The 19571-nt window shown below is 47.5% G+C and overlaps 2 protein-coding genes across 9 annotated transcripts in view; both read right to left on the reverse strand.

The window, feature by feature from the left end:
- Window positions 1-3923, reverse strand: part of mtmr3 (myotubularin related protein 3) — a 43133-nt gene extending 39210 nt beyond the window's left edge. For 2 of the 4 annotated variants that reach the window (XR_015116705.1, XM_086207608.1), the window contains exon 1: window positions 3657-3922. The gene's annotated coding sequence lies outside the window, so the exon portion shown is untranslated. Of the gene's footprint in view, window positions 1-3656 lie in introns of all 4 variants that reach the window. The other 2 variants (XM_086207609.1, XM_086207610.1) reach the window with 2 other exon arrangements.
- Window positions 3924-4085: 162 nt separating this feature from the next.
- The window catches only part of cux2b (cut-like homeobox 2b), a 96230-nt gene continuing 80744 nt past the window's right edge, over window positions 4086-19571 (reverse strand). For all 5 annotated transcript variants that reach the window (XM_086207604.1, XM_086207605.1, XM_086207606.1 and 2 more), the window contains 14 exons: window positions 17545-17593; window positions 16900-17004; window positions 16474-16665; window positions 16335-16393; window positions 16193-16241; window positions 15978-16077; window positions 14900-15529; window positions 11573-11674; window positions 10581-11419; window positions 9503-9668; window positions 9052-9357; window positions 8327-8515; window positions 7959-8235; window positions 4086-7789 (listed from right to left, as the gene is read on the reverse strand). In XM_086207604.1, the coding sequence (XP_086063730.1) occupies window positions 6991-7789; window positions 7959-8235; window positions 8327-8515; window positions 9052-9357; window positions 9503-9668; window positions 10581-11419; window positions 11573-11674; window positions 14900-15529; window positions 15978-16077; window positions 16193-16241; window positions 16335-16393; window positions 16474-16665; window positions 16900-17004; window positions 17545-17593 (3862 nt within the window). In that variant the 3' untranslated portion in view covers window positions 4086-6990. The remainder of the gene's footprint in view (window positions 7790-7958; window positions 8236-8326; window positions 8516-9051; window positions 9358-9502; window positions 9669-10580; window positions 11420-11572; window positions 11675-14899; window positions 15530-15977; window positions 16078-16192; window positions 16242-16334; window positions 16394-16473; window positions 16666-16899; window positions 17005-17544; window positions 17594-19571) is intronic.

Below are 19571 nucleotides of genomic sequence, written 5' to 3' on the forward strand. Positions count from 1 at the left end.
GATGTGACACTGAGATACAGAGCTGGGCTCAGCGTGGGCACCTTCACTGTGGCGCCAGCCCTTTGTCTACATCTATATATCTCTCTATATCTATCGCTTTATCTATATCTATCTATATATATCTCTGTATCTCTCTATCTATCTAGATCTATCTATCATCTATCTAACTATATATAGATAGATATATAGACATAAGGGCTGCACGGTGGTGCAGTGGTCAGCACTGTGGCCTCACAGCAAGGAGGTTCCGGGTTCGAGTCCCGGCTCGCGCGTGGGATCTTTCTGGGTGGATTTTGCATGTTCACCATGTTCCTGCGTGGGTTCTCTCTGGTACTCCAGCTTCCTCCACAGTCCAAAGACATCAATTTGGGGACGAGGCTGATTGGATTCTCTAAATTGACCGTAGGTGTGAATGTGAGTGTGAATGGTTGTTTGTCTCTGTGTGTTGGCCCTGCGATTGGACTGGTGACCTGTCCAGGGTGAACCCCGCCTCTCGCCTGTAGATGCTGGGATAGGCTCCACCCCCCACGACCCTTACTAGGAAGGAATAAGTGGAAGATGACGATGGATGGATATAGATATAAATACACACACACACACACACACTACCAGTCAGAAGTGTGGACCCACCCTCTCATTCAATGTTTCCTCTTTGTTTCTGCTACTTGCTACATTCTAGTTTCATCCTGAAGACATCAAATCTCTGAAGCAGATCAATGGAATCATGGAGCAAAGACAGAATTGTTCAGAACTGTAAACCTGTTTTATATTCTAGCTCCTCAAAGTCGCCTCCCTCTGCTTCGCTGCAGCGCTGCAAACCCTCGTCCTTCTCTCAGGGAGCTTCATGATGTCATCACCTGAAATGGTTCCCCCTCTCAGGTTCACCTTGTCAGGGTTCAGTGGTGGAGTTTCCTGCCTTCTTCCTGGTTGGGAGCATCAGTTGAGCTGAGCAGAAGTCAGGCTGCTCCCCAGCTGACAGCTCTGTTTGACCACTGCTAGAATTCATGTCATGGCAGGAACCATCAGCTCAGTAGAGAGGAGCCACCGTTCATCAGTGCTCTAAGACCTGAAGGTCACTCAGTCCAGGAAACTGGAAAAACTTTGAATGCGTCCCCGAGTGCAGTCGTAAAAACCATCAAGCGCCACGATGAAACCGGCTCACATGAGGACGGCCCAGGAGAGGAAGACCAAGAGTCTCCTCTGCTGCTGAGGAGGAGTTCATCCCAGTCCCCAGCCTCAGGAGCCACCAGTTAACAGCTCCTCAGAGTTCTGGTAGCAGACACGTCTCTGCACCAACGGTTCAGAGGAGATGGCGCCAATCAGGCCTTGATGGTCCAACAGCTGCTAGGAAACCATGACTTTTTCAACCTGAAGGCCCACTGAACCAACATGGCTGCCACAGCGTCCTGCAGCAACACGCCATCCCATCCTGTCTGCGTTTAGTTGGACCGTCATGATGTTTCAGCAGGACGACGACCCAAACACACCTCCAGGCTGTGTGAGGGCTACTTGACCAAGAAGGAGAGTGATGGAGGGCGGCCCAGGTGACCTGGCCTCCAGTCACCTGACCTGAACCCAGTCCAGATGTTTGGGATGAGATGGAGCGCAGAGTGAAGGCCAAAGGGCCAACAAGTGCTCAGCACCTCTGGAACTCCTTCGAGACTGTTGGAGAACCGTTTCAGGTGATGACCTCATGAAGCTCAAGGAGAGAACGCCAAGAGTGAGCAGAGCAGGAGTCAGAGGGAGGCTGTTTAGAAGAACCTAGAACGTAGAACCTGTTGGAGGTATTTCATGATTTGATGACTACAGAATTCCAGATGTGTTCATTCATAGTTTTGATGGCTTCAGTGAGAATCTGACGTAAACAGTCATGAAAATAAAGAGGAACCATTGAATGTGAAGGAATGCACGTAGGGACGCATTCACTCTCGTCATGGGGTCAACATTCCATCATTCAGCAATCATCAGGCAACTTCTGCTCAGCTCAACTGATGCTCCCAACCAGGAAGAAGGCAGGAAACTCCACCACTGAACCCTGACAAGGTGAACCTGAGAGGGGGAACCATTTCAGGTGATGACATCATGAAGCTCCCTGAGAGAAGGACGAGGGTTTGCAGCGCTGCAGCGAAGCAGAGGGAGGCGACTTTGAGGAGCTAGAATATAAAACAGGTTTACAGTTCTGAACAATTCTGTCTTTGCTCCATGATTCCATTGATCTGCTTCAGAGATTTGATGTCTTCAGGATGAAACTAGAATGTAGCAAGTAGCAGAAACAAAGAGGAAACATTGAATGAGAGGGTGGGTCCACACTTCTGACTGGTAGTGTGTGTGTGTGTGTGTGTGTGTGTATCCATCTATGTGTTGTACTTAGCCACATAGAGAAGAGCTGAGCCCTGCCACCATGTCCTGAGGTTAACTAGCTGATAGAATATATGGCAGCTGTGACTGTAAGTAAAGTGCAAGTATAAATAACTCAAACTACCAATCAATGGTTGGCAGTTTGCCAAGAAGGCTGGCCAACCACAAATTCTCAAGAACCTATACAGAGATGATGCAGGCGGTGACGTCACCAAATTTGCCACCAGTGTAGGCCGGAGAGCTCCAAGCAGATCCGCAAATAGCCAGAGGCCAGCTTCCACAGAAGCGGCTGGAATCTGATCCGAGATGGCCAGTGACCCCGGATATCAGGGCACCAATACACCCGAACCCTGGGAACATTTGAGGTCGGAAGGGAAGCAACGACACACGCATGTCCCTCTAGGAGTCGGGGGAGGTCATCACGTCACGTTGGGTGCCCAAGTCGCTGCTGCTGCTGCCTGATAAAGCATATCTCTCTCGCTCGCGCGCGCGCACGCGCTGTTTACGTGTCGCCGTGCGGGGGGACCACGCACGAAACCCGAGGCTCCTGACCTGTGACTCGGGCTGGTCTAGTCTGGCTCCAGTGAGTCACACCGCTTCGGCTAAGCCCCTGAGAGCCTTAACGTTGCTCCTGTCCCGTGACCGGCCATCACGCCTTGCTGGCTGCAACATTCCCGAGCATAAACGACACCGCCTCCACAACCACTTCAATCTGTGGACTCGGGAGCGAACACCCAGAAGAAAATTCAGATTTCCGCCGAAAAAGCGAACGTTGTGAGTGCTTAGAGGAGAGGCATTTAACGGCTACCGCGGCGGTGCTAGCCGGTCGGTGAGGGGCTACCGGACCGTCTCTAGCGGGCGAGCTGCAGGCGGTACCGGGTTAGGGTTACCCTTTCTGAGCGTCTGTACATTTGACGCCGCGAAGGATTTCACAGCTAACCAACAGTAATAGAAAGCCAAGAGTAGCACGTCCCTAAACAAGCTACTGCGGACAGGCCAAGTTTGCACCCACGTATCTTGATGTTCGGACAACAAACAACTATAATTAAAAGAAACTAATACGCCGTAAGCTGTTGTGTCGCAATATCACCGCCGTCGGCGTTTGTCGTTGGACGCCGCGGAGCCCCGAGCGGCGGTCAGCTAGCTGGCTAGCATTAGCCACTGTAGCTAACATTAGCCGCTGTAGCTAGCGCAGCTCTACAACTGTTTTTGTTGTTATGAGATGGAGGGCGGACCCCTGAACCGAGGCCTCTGTCAAAACACAGCGAGGAACGGCTAAAACCGGCGGACGGACTCACCGGGGAACCGGGGGATGAGGGTCAGAGGACACAGATTCAGCCGAAGCCCGTGCAGCTTCCGAGGAGCAGATACACGTCGATGGAATAAACAGTAATCATATCCGAGCCGAGGCCAGCTTCACTGCGTCCCTCTCCTGCACGGAGCCATCGTCGCCATCATCGCAAAGTCTCCAGCCCAGCAACACAAGCGTGTGACGTAATCAGACCGAGCTACGCGCTGGGCGGCGTCGGGCTCACGCACCACGCGGGGCGACCATGTAAACAGTCGCTCCGGTTCCACGGCTGCTGGAACCAGCATTGAAATGAACTCGTGCCGCGGCAAGTTAGGGGTTTCATGCCGTTTGATCGATTGTTTAAAGGAGTTTGGCCTGCAGTTCGACAGCGTTAAGAAATAAAAACACAACACAGCAAAAATCTTAACAAGTATGTATTGAATAATGGCTTACATATGCAACTTCAGTTCCAAGACGCTTGGCATACTCTGATCATTCTTTGACATGGAAAAGCCTGACGTGTCACCTCAAGGACTCACAGTTGAATTACAAATGTTTTATTATGACAAACCTTCAGTGTCAGAGTTATGAATGATATTTCAATATAAATAACTGGATTAAATCATTCCACATTTGCTGACCAATTATCTCTTGCTTTAGTGACTCCTGTCATTTATAAAATAAAAGCACAGAATGAGCAGGTTCCTTGACACAAAAAGCTTCGCTTTTTTGAAGTTCGTAATCACATTTTACCAAGAGGCATTATTCCTGTGAGGACAACGCACTGACATATGATATGGCACAAAATGATTTTCAATATTTACCTGGGAGCAATGTTTATGGGGTTGTGATTGGCTTCTGGTCAGACTGTGTTCAAGAAGCTTCATCAGCTGCACCATGCATGGACTTACATATTGTGAAAAGGCTCAATTGCTGACACGATGTCCGTGTGCAAGAACACCACGAAAACATGTCTATCCCTTGTCATGTGACCAGAATGGATTTGCATGCAAAACAATGAGATGAGCTCCACATGAAGAGATAATGGTCTCGGAAAATAATTTTCTCTTTCAGTCATATGCCCATGTTACCATGAAGTACGATGAAATTTCCACTTAAGAAATGCCACTTCTAATCATACAGCATATTATGCACAAAAGATGGTGGTACGAAAACCAGAGAAAATCTTCTGTGGCTCCAAGAGGAGAAAGAAACAACAGTATTTTAGAGAGTAAGGTCAACTGATCTCAAAAACCCATTAGCTTCATCCTGGTAGGTCAATTCTAAGGTGTACTTTAATACACCTGTGCAAAGCTGTAATTCCCATATTACTACAACTTCCACAGGTCCACTGGATATTTCCTGTTTTTCCAGGTCACCACCTTTGCGGATGCGAGCAACTGTTTCAGTAAAGCTTTAAAAAGCAAGACTACCCTGAGAGAAGGTCTAAAACGTGGGCAAGCTTGCCAGACCAGAACTGGCTTGAATGGGTTTGGTTTATTAAATCTGTACACTTTATTTTAATATAATCAGCACATTTTGTTCCAAGAATGTAAGATATTATTTTAGTAACTGTGTAATATATATCTCTACATAATACAATCCAAGTTCTCTGAACTATGTAGACATGTGCAAGTGTTTACTACCAACTTCGACGATACAGTAAAGGCAAAGACTTGTGGACACTAAGTTTAGGTTAATGTTGATATTTGAATGTTTCTCAAGTCCTCACAATTATCAAAATCTAAGTGCTGTAAGTAGTTCATACACGAGGTATTGAATATCTAGTTTCTGATTATAAAATTGAAGCAAAATACATAAAGAACATCTTGCAAGCATGACAAAGAAACTCCTACGGTCACAATACACATGTGGTCAGAGATTATATGGGGGGAATCAGCATTTTGCTTCCTTGAATATATTGAACTTAGGAATTTTTCATGTGGCTGGAGGTCATCCTGGAAGTATCATGCGCTCAAATGCTGTGAACTTTTGTCCTAAAAGAGTTGGAGCACTGTAGTGTCATTCACATGCTTTACCTTCATCACCATGTCAATGCTGGGAGGTCGAGGTGTTTCATCAAGTATAAAGTATTAATCTAGCAACAATAAAAGACCCACGGAGAGACAGCGACCTCTGTCAGGGGTCAGCATTGAGGACCACCGACCAGAGAATTGCTAGTTCCTGTCTTCAAACTCCTGTGTCGTTCACCTGTTTCAACTCACCCCTGCTACTAATTTGAGGAATGTCAGAAAGGTGTCCCTCCGTTTACTCAAATTATCACGTTTGTGTGTAAGAATCGATGGTGGTAGCGTGTTGAGCATTAACATCATCTGAGGTAACCTGGATGTGTCGTGTGTTTGAACCAGTGTCTTGTCATGGGACAGAGAGGTAAGTCTGAAAGAAACTGTAAACTGTGCTTGTGTGTGGTAACGGTCACCACGGAGCACACGGGTCCTAAACTGTAAACCTCAGGAATTATTTTCTTAAAAAAAAACAACAACAACAACAACAACAAAAAAAAAATAGTAAAAGCACTCTACTCCTCATATTTAACGTTTCCTTTTTTGATCTTTTTTGCCAGGTTTTCAACTTTTTTTCTCTTGTTTTCACTCAAGTATAATCACATGTGACTAACTACGGAGGATAACAGGGTCAGGTGAGTACCATGCTACATCAGGTTTAGAGAAGGCTATTGCAGACAATTCTACAACATGTACAACCACATTTTATACGTGTGAGTTACAAAGAGTTCAAAACATATCACCAAGAAACTAAGTACATACAAGATGTTGAGTATTTAGAGTCTTAAAGGACTATCCCTCAGTCAGTAACAGGATTTCATTTTACTTGACTTAAACTGTCCAGTCTCACAGACAAAATCTGAAAAATTGCTATTCAAAAAGTAGCAAATTTGGTCAATGTCTCTTTTGAAATAGTTATAGTGCTTTTAATGGCTTAAGACAGGGGTCTTTTTTAATCTCACCCAGTGGCAATCTACAGAATTTTAGTGTACATTTTATGACACCATAGCTGCAAAAGTCTTCATGTCAAGTCCAGTAGGTAAAAGAACAGCTTGTGCTGTCACATATATTTCAAAGTAGTACGCATTAAAAAAGGAAAAAGAAACAAATACACATCTATAACCCCCCCACCCCCTCCAGCTCTATGTTCTTGTGGGGACATTAGCGTTAGCTTTAGTTTCCTCTAAAGGTTCCCTCTGTGAGGACAGCTCTCAGGAGCCAGGCTCCACTCCAAGTCTTCAGGAGACTTCTATTTGAGACTCTACTGTGTACTGCAAGGGTCCTCTGGACTGGATACAAGTGAGGGGGTGGGAGGCCCTAAAACTCCCATTCCAGTGTTTCTTCTCGATTGGCTGCTCTCTCTAGCCTGTGGATGATGTTATTTAGGTTGGCCATTTTCTCATTACGTCTCTGAGTGCTTCTGTTTAGTTTGGGGCTTTGGAAAGGAGGGAGTGGGTTAGGTTCCAGACTGTGATTGGTGCTCATTGAGGGTGGGTTGGGCAGCGAAGGGGATATCGGAGCAGAGGAGGAGGGGACGGGAGAGACTGACATCATGAGGCCAGGTGAGGATGCAGCAGAGGGTGAGTTGAGGGAGACCTCCAGGCTGCTGCGGCAGGGCTCCGATGAGGCCTTGAAGCTGACTGGATCAATGGGTGACTTTCCAGAGTCTTCCCCATCATGCCTGGACTGGTTGGCTCTCTGGGGGCCATCTATGGACATTGTGCTGGGGTAGCTGCTCACGCCCTCCTCCTGCCTCAGGCTCTGCCCGGACAAGTGGGGCTCGCAACAGCCAGCCACGGAGTCCTCACGCTCACTTTTCAATTGTGGGAACTGTACTGCTGTGGAGAAACACTGAGCTCTGGAGGGTCTCGTGGAGCCCTCTCTCCCCACCTCCCCCTCCTCATCCCTGTCGAGTACCTCCTGCTTGACATGTGGCGGTGCGGAGTTGGTGCTGCGAGGATGGCCGGAGTTAATGAGTCCTGAGGGCTGCTGCAGCCTCCTGTCCTCGCCATCAGAGGGGGGGCTGCGAGTCACTGAGGGTGAGTAGCTGTTGTGCTCAGCGTCTGTGTCGTTGTCTGGTAGACCCTCCATCAGCACCTCCCTCCGCATCCTGGACCTACACACGCGTGCCCACGCATGCACGCACAAGCCCGCGCACGCGCGCGCACACACACACACACACACACACATACACACACTCCTGTTAGTTAGGAAAACAGTCAATTGTGAGTGTAAAAAATATTGAGAGTAAATCCAACATTGAATAAAGGTCATATTAGACTGGCCTGTAGTTATGGAACCAGTTAATAACGGTGTTGGTTTTGAGGTGGAGCTGGGAGGCCAGCATCTCTATGGTGTTCTGGGATGGGTAGGGCTCCAGAAGGTAGGCCTTCCTCAGGGCTTCCTTCTCCTCTGCCCCCAGCACGACCCTTGGCTTTTTCACCTGACTGTAGGGGCACATGTCCAGAGAGGCCAAGGCTGGACTCACACACTCAGAGCGAGTGCTGGGCGAGTCACTATCCGAGCCGGTGCTCAGCAGCCCATACCTCCTCTTCAGGTACGCTGTGGGGAAGACAGCCCAGAGGAAAGGGCTTAGAAAACATAAAGAAATGCTGAAGCCATGCTGGGCGATTTCACAAGCAACAGTCCCCACCTTTCTTCTCCATCTTCTTCATAGCCCGAAGCTTGTCTACATTATGTGGGTCGTTGAGCCACAGTTGCATACGGACGAAGGGCTCCCTGCCTTTGAGGCTGAGCTTGTGCCAGGGTTTGGGCCGGGACAGCAGGTCAGACACTGAGCCTTGAGTCAGACCCAGGATGGTCTCCCCAAAAAGACGCTGGCCTGTGGATAAAGACGCATTGTAAGTGACCAAAGGACCTGTGTCTGAATGCACAAACAGGTCCAGCCTGGTATCCATGCATATTTTAACCAACAAAAGAAAATTTGAATTTCTGATTTTATGGCAAATATTTGGAGTTGGTTCATCAACAAAAGCGCTAACTTTCTGTCTCCATCCCTCTTACTGAGCCAGATGTGCTAATCCTCTTTCAGTCCATGTCAAAGCTTGCAGAGAAGCATCTTAATTAACAGAGATTCACGCTGAGAGCCAAATCCTCATCAGTTTGTTCAAGGACTATCTACAGTTATTATGAACAGCAGTTTCTCCTGTCACATTCGCATTTATATATTCATGACTCTCAGCTCACCATCAAATCTCTGCATGTCCCTCTAGCAGATGCAAGTTCCTATAAATTCTAAGGTTCGTTCCATCTGGATTTATTTATCTAAGGTCTTTCCCATCTGTTTTTCGAAAAATTAAAAGAACCTGTGCAAAACCAAGGGAGTTGTGAGAATATGTAAAAGGACAAACAGCTCACCCAGGTTGTTGTCGGTGAGCACCTCCTTAACCTTCTTGGTGATGGTGTAGGTGTCTAGCTCAGGAGACATGGCCACCAGCTCCTGGATGCCAAGCGGGTTTGTGGGCTGATGCAGGGCCATGAGGCTTGGGGTGGACTTGCCCCCCTCTGAGTGAGGAGGCAGCCCCAGCACCAGGCTCTCAGGCTGTTGGTTCTCCTTGCTGCTTTCCAGTGAGAGGCTGACGGATTCAACCAGCGGACTAGGATGGCTCTCGGCTGGGCTCAGGGGCGGGGATGGCGAGGACTGGGCCGTCACTGGGCTTTTATCTGGTGGTGGGAGGCATCACAAACAACCAGTTAAACTTAATTGTGGATTAAACCATTGCAGAAGTCCTTCATGGTCCTTCAGATTGACATTTTGACATTGCAGTGATATGTGACCTGCGTTCCTGAGTGTAAACGGCAGTCTCACCCTGAGCGGGGCCCTGGTTTGGGGCCTGGTTGAGGCTCTGGCCTAGTTGGTCAAGTAACCACAGCTGCATGCGGATGAAGGGCTCCCTGCCTTTCTGGGTCAGCTTGCTCCAGGGTTTGGGCCGGGACAACATGTCACTGACACTACCCTGTGAAAGCCCCAGCACCTGCAACACACAACCAATTGACCTGACAATAGTAACAGCAGCTTCTAATGTTTAGAACCTCAGCTTTCATGGTAATAAGTAGAATCATTATGGCTGCTTTCATGAGACACTTATAGCTAGCAACCACTAGAGGGAAGTGTAACACTATAAACCTTTATGATGACTTGATCAGTTGCAGCACAATTTATGGGCAGTCACATAAGAAAAAACTTAATTCAGTTTTTGAATAAATTGTCAGCGCATACCACAAGACACCACAAGACGCAGTGGCATATTTATCAAGGTGATTGATTGATGTTTCACTGAAATGTAACATTTAATTAAAGCATTACATGTTGTAAGAGCTATTTTTGTATTTTTATTGGTGTTCAGGGTTGGTATTATATTAAGCACTATCAGGAGGGACGTGGCAAAAAAATAGCTGAACTTGATGAGTTTCAAAAGGCTCAAAGTCTAAGAACAACAGCAAATATAACTTGTGAATGTCTAAAAATGTTGAGTGAAGTTGCGGAGCGGCAGAGTCCAGGCACTCCACTTGGCTGGACTCTCTGGGGATGACCTCGCTCCTTAGATAAGTGAGGTAATAAAACATGTGGTTTACTCACATGCTGTCTGAGCACTTCCAACCCTTCAGGGAATAATATCAGCAAGACAATGGGAATTTATTTCTTTCCAAACTTCTATTTATTGTCTGTCGTTGCTAGAGAAAACTGGAGAAGTGTACACATCTCGATCAAACAGTATCAATGTAGACTAGTGATAAAGATATTGGTCTTATTTATAACTGTACGTAAAACTTCACTAGAAAATTATTCTAGTATTCAGTTTGACATCCATGATGTAAAATGTTTAAAGATTTCTGTCACAATGAGCTTGTTTTCCTTCCCAGAATATTGAATCATAAGGTTTGACCTTTTCTCCAAAGATCCTCTGACAGATGCCGTTCTTGGCCAGCTTCTCCTTCACCTGCCGGGTCAGCTCGATGGTGTCCACCTCCCGGTACATGTACAGCTCATACTGCTCTGGGGTCAGAGGTGGTACGGTGGGCTTGAGGGCGCGGGGGATGAATGCTGGGTAGTAGGAGAGGCGCCCAGGGCCGGGGCCCGGAGACTCGGCACTCAGTGACGTGTCTGACTCCACCTTCACCTCCACTGGCCGGCCCAGCCCCAGCTCATCCTCAGCAGCAGAGGCCTCCTCGCTGTTGGGGAGACACTCGCTGTTCTCCAGACGGGGCCAGTGCCGGGGCAACGCAGAAGGACCAGAGGACGAGGAAGACAGTGAGGGGGAGATTGAATTGAAGGGCCGACAACTACTTCCACTGCTGGGCCCTACGGACCCCCGCTCCTGCGACCAGTGCTGGTCAAAGTAAGTGCCCGCTTCGCCGATCTCTGACTTGACTTTGCGGATGATGTTCTGCACAAAGGCAGCTGGGGAGAGAACACTGAGGGGTGTCTGGGGGCTGCTGATGGGATTGGCCATGCAAACGGTAACACAGCCCCCTTCCTCCTGTTTGATGGAGATAGGTAAAGGTTGACCCCTGGAGCGCTCGGGGGGGCCCAGGCGTTCCACCTGAGCCCCTGTGCTGACAGTTGAGGCTCTTCCACAGACCTCCATCTCCATCAGAGCCTGCTGCTGCGACTCCATCTCCCTCCTGGCCTGTTCTAGGATGTTCTTTATGGTATCATCGGAGCTGCTGCCTGCCCCGTTACTGCTTCTGCCTAAGGCCGCATTCAGAGATGTCTTGCTGTCACCTAAACAAGGCACATCCACAATGATCCACTCAAATTACCTTTTCAGCTTAGAACCCCAAGAAGGAACAAAAATATTTAACATCATTGTCAATAAGAGGAAATCACTCTTGATGGCTTTTAACTACGACTCAACACTGGCAGCTCCATCCTTACCTCCCCTCTGGGACTGGATCTCCTTCTTGGCCTGCTCCAGGATACTCCTAATGGCGTCATCTGACCCAGTTTCAGGAGTTCGGATGCGCGGAGTGATGCTCCCTGCCACAGAGGGTAACAGAAAGAAAGCAGGGAGGAGGGGGTGAGTGGGATGGTTGATCAGAGAGCAGTTCCAAGGCTTTGCTTTTGACTGGTAGATCAATGGCTGCCTTTGAGCGTGTGCTGTCTGAGGTTGCTGTATACGGGAAGCTCGACTTTCAAAAGCTGTGAATCTAGGGAGAAAACAAAGTTTAAAAGTAACACTACAAACATGGCAGAGGAAGCCGTGAAGAAGTCAAGGATGAGGTCCAAGTAGATTAGAAGTTTTAAAGGCTCACAGGTCCGGGAGCTAGGCCACCGCAGCACGAACGCAGGAGGTTGTGTCCTGCTTTAAACCTGACTGGTAGACAGCAGAACATCCTCCAGTTTTACCACCTGAGTCGCATTCATTAGCTCTGGTTGTCGTTCACATAGCATACCTGGATATCACCTGCAACCAGGTGGAGAACTTGACTGAGTTTTCTCTCTGAGTTGATATCGTTTTCTTATTTTTCCTCAATTTCCTTTAAAATGACCAAAGTCAACACCAAAATTGTCTGCTGTGCCCCCCCAACCCTTCAGTCCTGCTTCATGCAGTCATTTAAATGATGATGAGCATGAATTTAATAGGGGAAGATAAGAGGGGATAAATGTTTTATTATAAATCCAAGTTACCAAGTATTTCAACCACAATTGCTAGTTCAATGGTCTCCAAACCATTTTCCCTGTTTCGAAGAATGAACTTCATGGACACGGACACGATGTTTGTCATCGTATTCTGCCTCTAACCCTGTTTCTAAAAGTGTTTCCACTACGTCTATGAGCATCTTTTTCTTGAATGCACAGTGGCTTGCAGAAGTACTCATACCTCTTGAATTTTTCCACATTTTGTCATGTTATGACCATAAACACAAATATATTTTAAATTTTTGTGAAAGACCAACACAAAGTGGCACACAATTGTGAAGTACAACAAAAATTATACATTTCAAAACTGAAAAGTGCGATGTGCAAAAGTATTCATCCCCCCTGAGTCAATACTTTGTAGAACCGCCTTCTGCTGCAGTTCCAGCTGTAGGTTCTTCGGGGTTTGTCTCTACCATCTCTGCACATCGAGAGACTGGAATTTTTGCCCATTCGTCTTTGCAAAACAGCTGAAGCTCCATTAGATTAGATGGAGAGCATTTGTGAATGGCAGTCTTCAGATTTTGCCAGATTCTCAACTGGATTTAGGTCTGGACTTTAAATGGGGCCGGTCGAGCACATGAATAAGTTTAGTTTTAAACCGTTCCATTGTAGCTTGGCTTTATCTTTAGGGTCGTTGTCCTGCTGGAAGGTGAACCTCCGCCCCAGTCCCAAGTCTTTTGCAGACTCCACAGGATTTTTTCCAAGATTGCCTGTATTTGGCTCCATCCATCTTCCCTGTCCCTGCTGAAGAGAAGCAGCCCAGAGCCTAAAGCTGCCGCCACCATGTTTGACAGAGGCCATGTGTGTTCAGAGTGATGTGCAGTGGTAGTTTTCCGCCACACACTGCATTTTGCATTTAGGCCGAAAAGTTCAATTTTGGTCTCATCTGACCACAGCAGCTTCTTCCTCACATATTGGTTGTGTGCAGCCCCCCCCGCATCTCTGATCTGGGCCTGTAGGTTCAGGTGGACGGAGGGCCGTCTTGGTAGGTTTGCAGTTGTGCCGTACTGTTTCCACCTCCAGATGATGGATTGAACAGTGCTATATGAGATGTGCAAAGCTTGGGAAATCTTTTTTATAGCCTAACCTGCTTTAAACTTCTCCACAACTTCATCCCTGACCTGTGTGGTGTGTTCCTTCAATGTTCTCTTAACAAACCTCTGAGGCATCACAGAACAGCTGGATTTGTACTGAGATTAGATCAGACACAGGTGGACTATTCATTCCTGAGGTCAACATTCCATCATTCAGCAATCAATTCTCAAGGCAACTGGTTGCACTCAGAGAAAAGGGAACTGAATACTTTTGCACACCGCACTTTTCAGTTTTTTGTCCCTCCATGTTCCCCCTCTTCTCCTGTTGAGGGTGGTGGGGGTGGAGCCTATCCCAGCAGCCTTCCCCCTGGACAGGTCACCAGTCCATGGCAGGGCCAACACATAGAGACAGACAACCATTGGCTCTCCCAGCCACGCCTACGGTCAATTTAGAGTCTGGATTAACCTGGTCCCTCTTGATGTCTTTGGACTGTGGAGGAAGCTGGAGTACCAGAGAGAACCCAGCAGGAACAGGGAGAACATGGAGACTCACGCAGAAAGACCCCGTGCTGCAGCCGGGGCTCCACCCACAACCTTCTTGCTGGGGGCCACAGGGAGGACCACTGCTCCACCGGGCCGCCCCAGTTTTTGAACCTTTTTAAATCATGTATAATTTTCTTTGTCCTTCACACAAAAATCGAATACAACATGGTTATGATTGGGGTTGTAATGTGAGAAATGTGGAAAAGTTCAAGGGGTATGAATACTTTTGCAAGCCCCTGTAAACACAAATAAAGGAGATCGCACACACAAATATACAAAATTTGCTTCCATTTCCAAGTTGAAAATCTTCTAAAGAGCAGTACCATTGTAGAGAACGATTTCAGCTGCAGATTCATCTGCATTCTGTGTTCTAGTAAATATTTACAGCAACAAGATGGTTTTATGTGGGACTGGTTACAAAAATTCTCCATTGTGTTTTCTGTTAGAGGGGACAATTTCTGCGAGGGCAACAGTGCGACTAATGTGTTTAATAATTACGTTTTATACAGCCTTCAGCACACGGACTATTGGTAAAGTATACATGTCAATAAAAAACAAAATATCCATTTTATGCATTTTGCAATGTCCTTCCTTTTCTCACAGAATCTGCCTGTTTTTCTAATATTTACTGTCCTCTCGTAGTTCTTACGTGAACGAGTTTACTGGCCTTAAACCTTTAGATCCACCTCAGATCTGGCAAGGCTGCTGCATCATAACCCTCACACTGCCATCTTTCATGGTCAGACATGAATGACAGCGGGATGCTCAGGACTCTCGCCATTTGACATCCAACTGAATCTTTAAATGAAGAAAAAACTGATCATTTTTTCATTAGTAAGAACTATTTGTTCGACCAGGCAGCAAACCACAGGCTGGTTTGCTTAAATGACTCATGTCTTCTCTATGAATACTTCAGTTGCGTGATCTCTCTCTCTCTCTCTCTCTCTCTCTCCCTCTCTCTCTCTAACCCTCTCCAACCACTCACCTCTTTGGCGGACCTGGATGGTCCTCAGAGCGAGAATGTTCTGCTCGTCAGAGAGGAACTGCTTCATCTTAATAAAGGGTTCTTTGCCTTTCACAGTCAGCTTCCTCCAGGGTTTGGGCCGGGCCAGGATCTCACTGACGGAGCCTTGCGACAGGCCCAGGACATAGTGGCCAAACACACGTTGACCAATGTTATGCTTCAGCAGCTGCTCTTTCACCTGGAAGGCAATTTCTGCCGTGTCCAGTTGGTCCTCGTCTCCTGCTGTTGAGGCACCACTCTCGGACTGGTCGCTGGGCAAGCCAGCGTCACTGCTGCTGGCTCCTGACGACCCTTGGGTGGCTGACAGCAGGGCGACCTTGGCTGCATAGAGTGCGGTGGGAAAAGTCATGTGACCCTCCTTCTTAAAGTGTGGCGAGAGAAGCTGCTTGTGGAGGAGGTGGTCACCGGACAATCTGTCTCCAGAGCACGGTGACACGGAGAAGGGACGGGGGAGGTCGTGGCTGGACGAGGAGCCATCCAGGGTGGGGAGACCTGGGCTGGGGGAGGAACGACCATCCACCTGAGAGGACGTTGAGTGGGAGCTGGGTATTCTGCCCGTCTCTCTCCCCGCATCCTCAGACGGGTCATCATCTAGTGGCAGAGAAAGCAGGCTCGCTGAAGCTGAGGGTTAATCGTCAACATACTCATACACGCTGTAACATGCAATGTCGGGGTGAAACGTTCAGCCGGCTGGGCCTCAACACCAAGGACAGAAACCCAGTTTGGGGCGTACACTTGTCAGGTTTCACTGTAGAAAGACCAGTATGGTGCCAATTTTACGCACATATATGAAGACATGAATATACATAATTATATAAACATACACATGTGCATATAAATATTACATATACATATATAAATAATATATATATATATATAAACTCATACACATACCTATATAGTGACTGTGTATCAGTGTTTGCTGCTGTTAAGTTTGCAGCCTCAGTTCTTTGAAGAGATTGTGTTGAATTTCATTGTCTCACAAAGGCGAATATGGAAACGAGCTCATGCAGACAGAAAAGAAGCAGAGATGCTCTACCGTTGCTGTGGCAAAGTCGGGCCTTGTCCACCAGGTACTTGTGAGAGGGAAGAAACACATCCTTATCCAGCAGAAGAGCCTCTGCAGCCTTGGTAGAACCCTACACACACACACGAGATGTTGATCACATTTACCTTGCCAACAAGAGAACACAAACATGAAGAAGAGGCCAGGCTCTGCTGAGGAAGACCATTCTAGTGCAGGAGGGAACCAACCTGAGGTGAGCTGCCATTTGCAGAAGCCATTTTCATCACCTTTAAAATGCTGTGGGAGGGACACATGCAGAGAAAGTCAAAGCCCTGCATGTAAAATAAAAATCATCAGAAATGAGTTCAACATTCTGCCTTCACTGATCACCTGAGTTCAGTTTTTATCTCTTCGTAGTCCACCTGAGACTGCAGTTTAGCTTCTAACCGCTGAAATGGAAGAAGACAAAAGTATTTCACATTAAGACGGAATAAACGATCAGGAGCTCTGACTCTTTCTCGTTCCTCACCTCAATAGCTTCCGTCTTGTAGGCCAACTGGCGTTCCAGCTCCAGGATCTGATTGGCTGAGGTCTCTTGGACCTCCTGTAGTGTGAACTGCAGCCGCTGAATGTTTTCAAGAAGACGGAGGATTTCACGGTCTTTAGCCAGTAAAGTGGCTTCCAGCTGGGAGGGCAACACCTCGGCATTCTCGATCTTCTCCTGACAGGGTTCGGACACATGACAGTGTATGAGATGAAGGGGTGAGGAGAGAAGCGTAAGGGGTGAGCGAATGAACTGAAGACAGGTGAGAGGAATCGACTGCAGAAATGACAATCAAGTTAACGATCAATGCTGGATTTAGATTTTATGCTCATCTGTGCCACTTAATGGAGGTAAATCTATTTGATACAAATACCACTGACAGAAACTTCAACAGAAGCCTTACAGTCTTACCCTGCTAGCGCCCTCTGCTGGCCGGCAACTCCCGGTGGTGCCGCTCTGACCACCGGCTAACTGCTCCCTGAACCTCTCCACCTCCCTCTGGGCCATTTCTGCTCTCTGGGCACAGACATGGCAGTGTCACCACTGTCCTGCCACAGGCTCAGGAGACAAGTGACATCACAGGGGGCGCCGTTGTTGGGAAATGTGAAATGTAGAGCGGAGTGACGGCCGAGCTTGGGCCGATGCGTCATCCTGCTGAGGCGGCTGTTTAGTCAGCCCACTTCAGTCCCCAAACTGTTTGCAGGCTCTGTCACAGCCGGCCTGCTAATTAATGATTCATTTTCAGGACATTTATCTCAGAGCTGCTGGCGGAAAACAGCAGAGAGAGAAAAAGAGCAGGAATCACCAGGATAGGAAGCAATCACCCTGGCGTTCGTCGCTCCGGCATCAATCGTGCTCTCTGCTGAGCCGAGTCTTGCTACCACAGAGCGCCCACCAACGGGGGCTGAGGTTTACACTCGCTAATCACACACTCCGGATGGGAGGGGGGGCGCAGGACGGAGGGTGTCTAATTATAGCCAAGGTTTGATTACAGGAGTGATTACCTTAACGAAGGAGCATCTCAATCAGAGGAGTGCAGAGAAAGACTTTGCTCACCTGGTTTGCCTTCTCAAGATTTGCCATGATGGTGTTGACCTCCTCTGCCCTGGAACAGAGCACCACGGGGTTACTGGGGGGGGGGGGGGGGTACTCGCTCACTCTCAACCCTAACCCACTCTCCCACATAGGAAATGTTGGTTTACATTAACTGCTGCTTGTATCATCCTTAAAAGTCCAAAAGAGTCAAATTCATCATTTCTCTTCTGTTCTATCAAACAATCTGAATCATCAAGAAAAATCTCTACATCACTTCATCATCATCATGTTACGATCCAGACCAGAGGGCCCCCCCATTCAGAGGCAGATTAAAACGTGCGTCAGTGCAGGAGTTTGACGTTTGTCGATTCATCTTGTCATGTTGGGAGGTGGATTCCAGGGGGCGGGGCTACATCCTGAATCAGTGATGCTTCTGCTGACCTTTCACCTGCATTGTGTTTGAAATGTCCACCTATTTCCTGGTCCTGTGCTTCACCCTACTTGCCCTCACTGAAGTACACACAAATCAATGAAAAGAAGGTGTAATGGTTCACTCTCAGAACATTATTTTGCAGCACCATTATGACGCCTTTGTTACTTCGTATGATGAATGCAGTGAAGATCATGATTTTTACTTCCAATTGTTCCAACCATATTCACAGCAATCCTGCTAATAATCAATAATGACTTATTGATCAGGCCATCAGCCCTCTGCCGGAGCATGAGGATGGTAAAAGGCTGATCCATTAGTACTTATTTGTGAGTGAACTCCAACTTGCCTCCATACATCCAACCAGCGGTCTAAATTAAACCGAAGCTCAGCAGGATTATTCATGAGGTTTGTTTGAAGTTAAGCAGTTTCATTTTGCACACATGGGACCTGATTTTCAAAAGGTAGATAAGGGAGAATTAATGAGGTGATTGATTTAAATATGCACATAGGTTTCTCAAGTTTCAGGACACTAGTCTTTTTTTACTGAGAGACTAAAGTGTTCAAAGAACATATTAGGCTCCTTTAATCTACATTAGACAAACTTAATTTAGTTGAACCTTCATCCTCTTTCATGTTTGCATTTTAACCTCTTCTATTGTCTCCTATCAGGGTGGATAAGGACCTAGAATAGCATTAATACGATGGTGTTGTGTCCGATACCAGACTTTTCTGCGCAGTGGTGAGGAAGGTAACCCCGGGTGATGTGTGGTGCACCCTGGTCTCCGAAGGTCCAGGTCCCATCAATAAGGCCAGGATAGATGGCGCCCTACTGACAGCACACACTAACAGGTGTCAGCTCCACCTTTAATGAACTTGTGCAGTACAGAAAATGTTTTGTATTGATTATCTGCTCCGCTACTCAAGCCGAAGCAGACAAATAGTCTCTCTTATCAACATTGAGGAAACAGGCAGTGAAAGTAATAGAGGCACGGCCGGTGCTGGGGGGGCTCAGAGGGGGGGGGGGGGGGGGGGCTGCAGCTGTGGGTCCATCATGAGGAACACGACCCGGAGAACATGCTCATCATGTGAAAAACAACATAACGGAGACAGTCTATCAAAGTGTAGCTGCACGCCAAAGGTAAAAGCGAAAACGTGTCCAATCCAAGGAAATAGATGGCGGTGGGTCTGGAGACATCAGTTCAATTGCGGCATGGATTAAGCCTGGGAGAAAATCCATTAGCAGTGGCTGACTGTGCTTTGGAGCACAACCCAAACAAAGGAGTGTTTACTTTGAATGTCTATCGACATCCTTCATACAAGCTCAGATTCTTTTCAGCCGTGCAGTGGATATGTTGCGCTCAAAGACCAGGACAAGGTGGAGTGTTTTCTGAAGTAATCTTTAAAGGAGCAATTCTTCTTGAGGGCCGTCAAGGCCCAGCTGCCAGCAGAGGCAAACACAGACCTCGCTCATCGACCTGCATTAGCGGCTGAGTCACTCGCGCTCGCCGCCTTTAAAAGGCATTCCTCAGCTCTGCACCGGGCATGAAGTTATGCAGGCACAAGAAAGAAGAGGGCTTCAATGTTTGAGCTGCTGCAGTGACCTCTGGTGATGAAG

This window comes from Aulostomus chinensis, chromosome 6 (assembly GCF_037954235.1).
Source record: "Aulostomus chinensis isolate RoL2024-O1b breed Wild chromosome 6, RoL_Achi_v1.0, whole genome shotgun sequence".
Taxonomy (NCBI): Eukaryota; Metazoa; Chordata; class Actinopteri; order Syngnathiformes; family Aulostomidae; genus Aulostomus; species Aulostomus chinensis.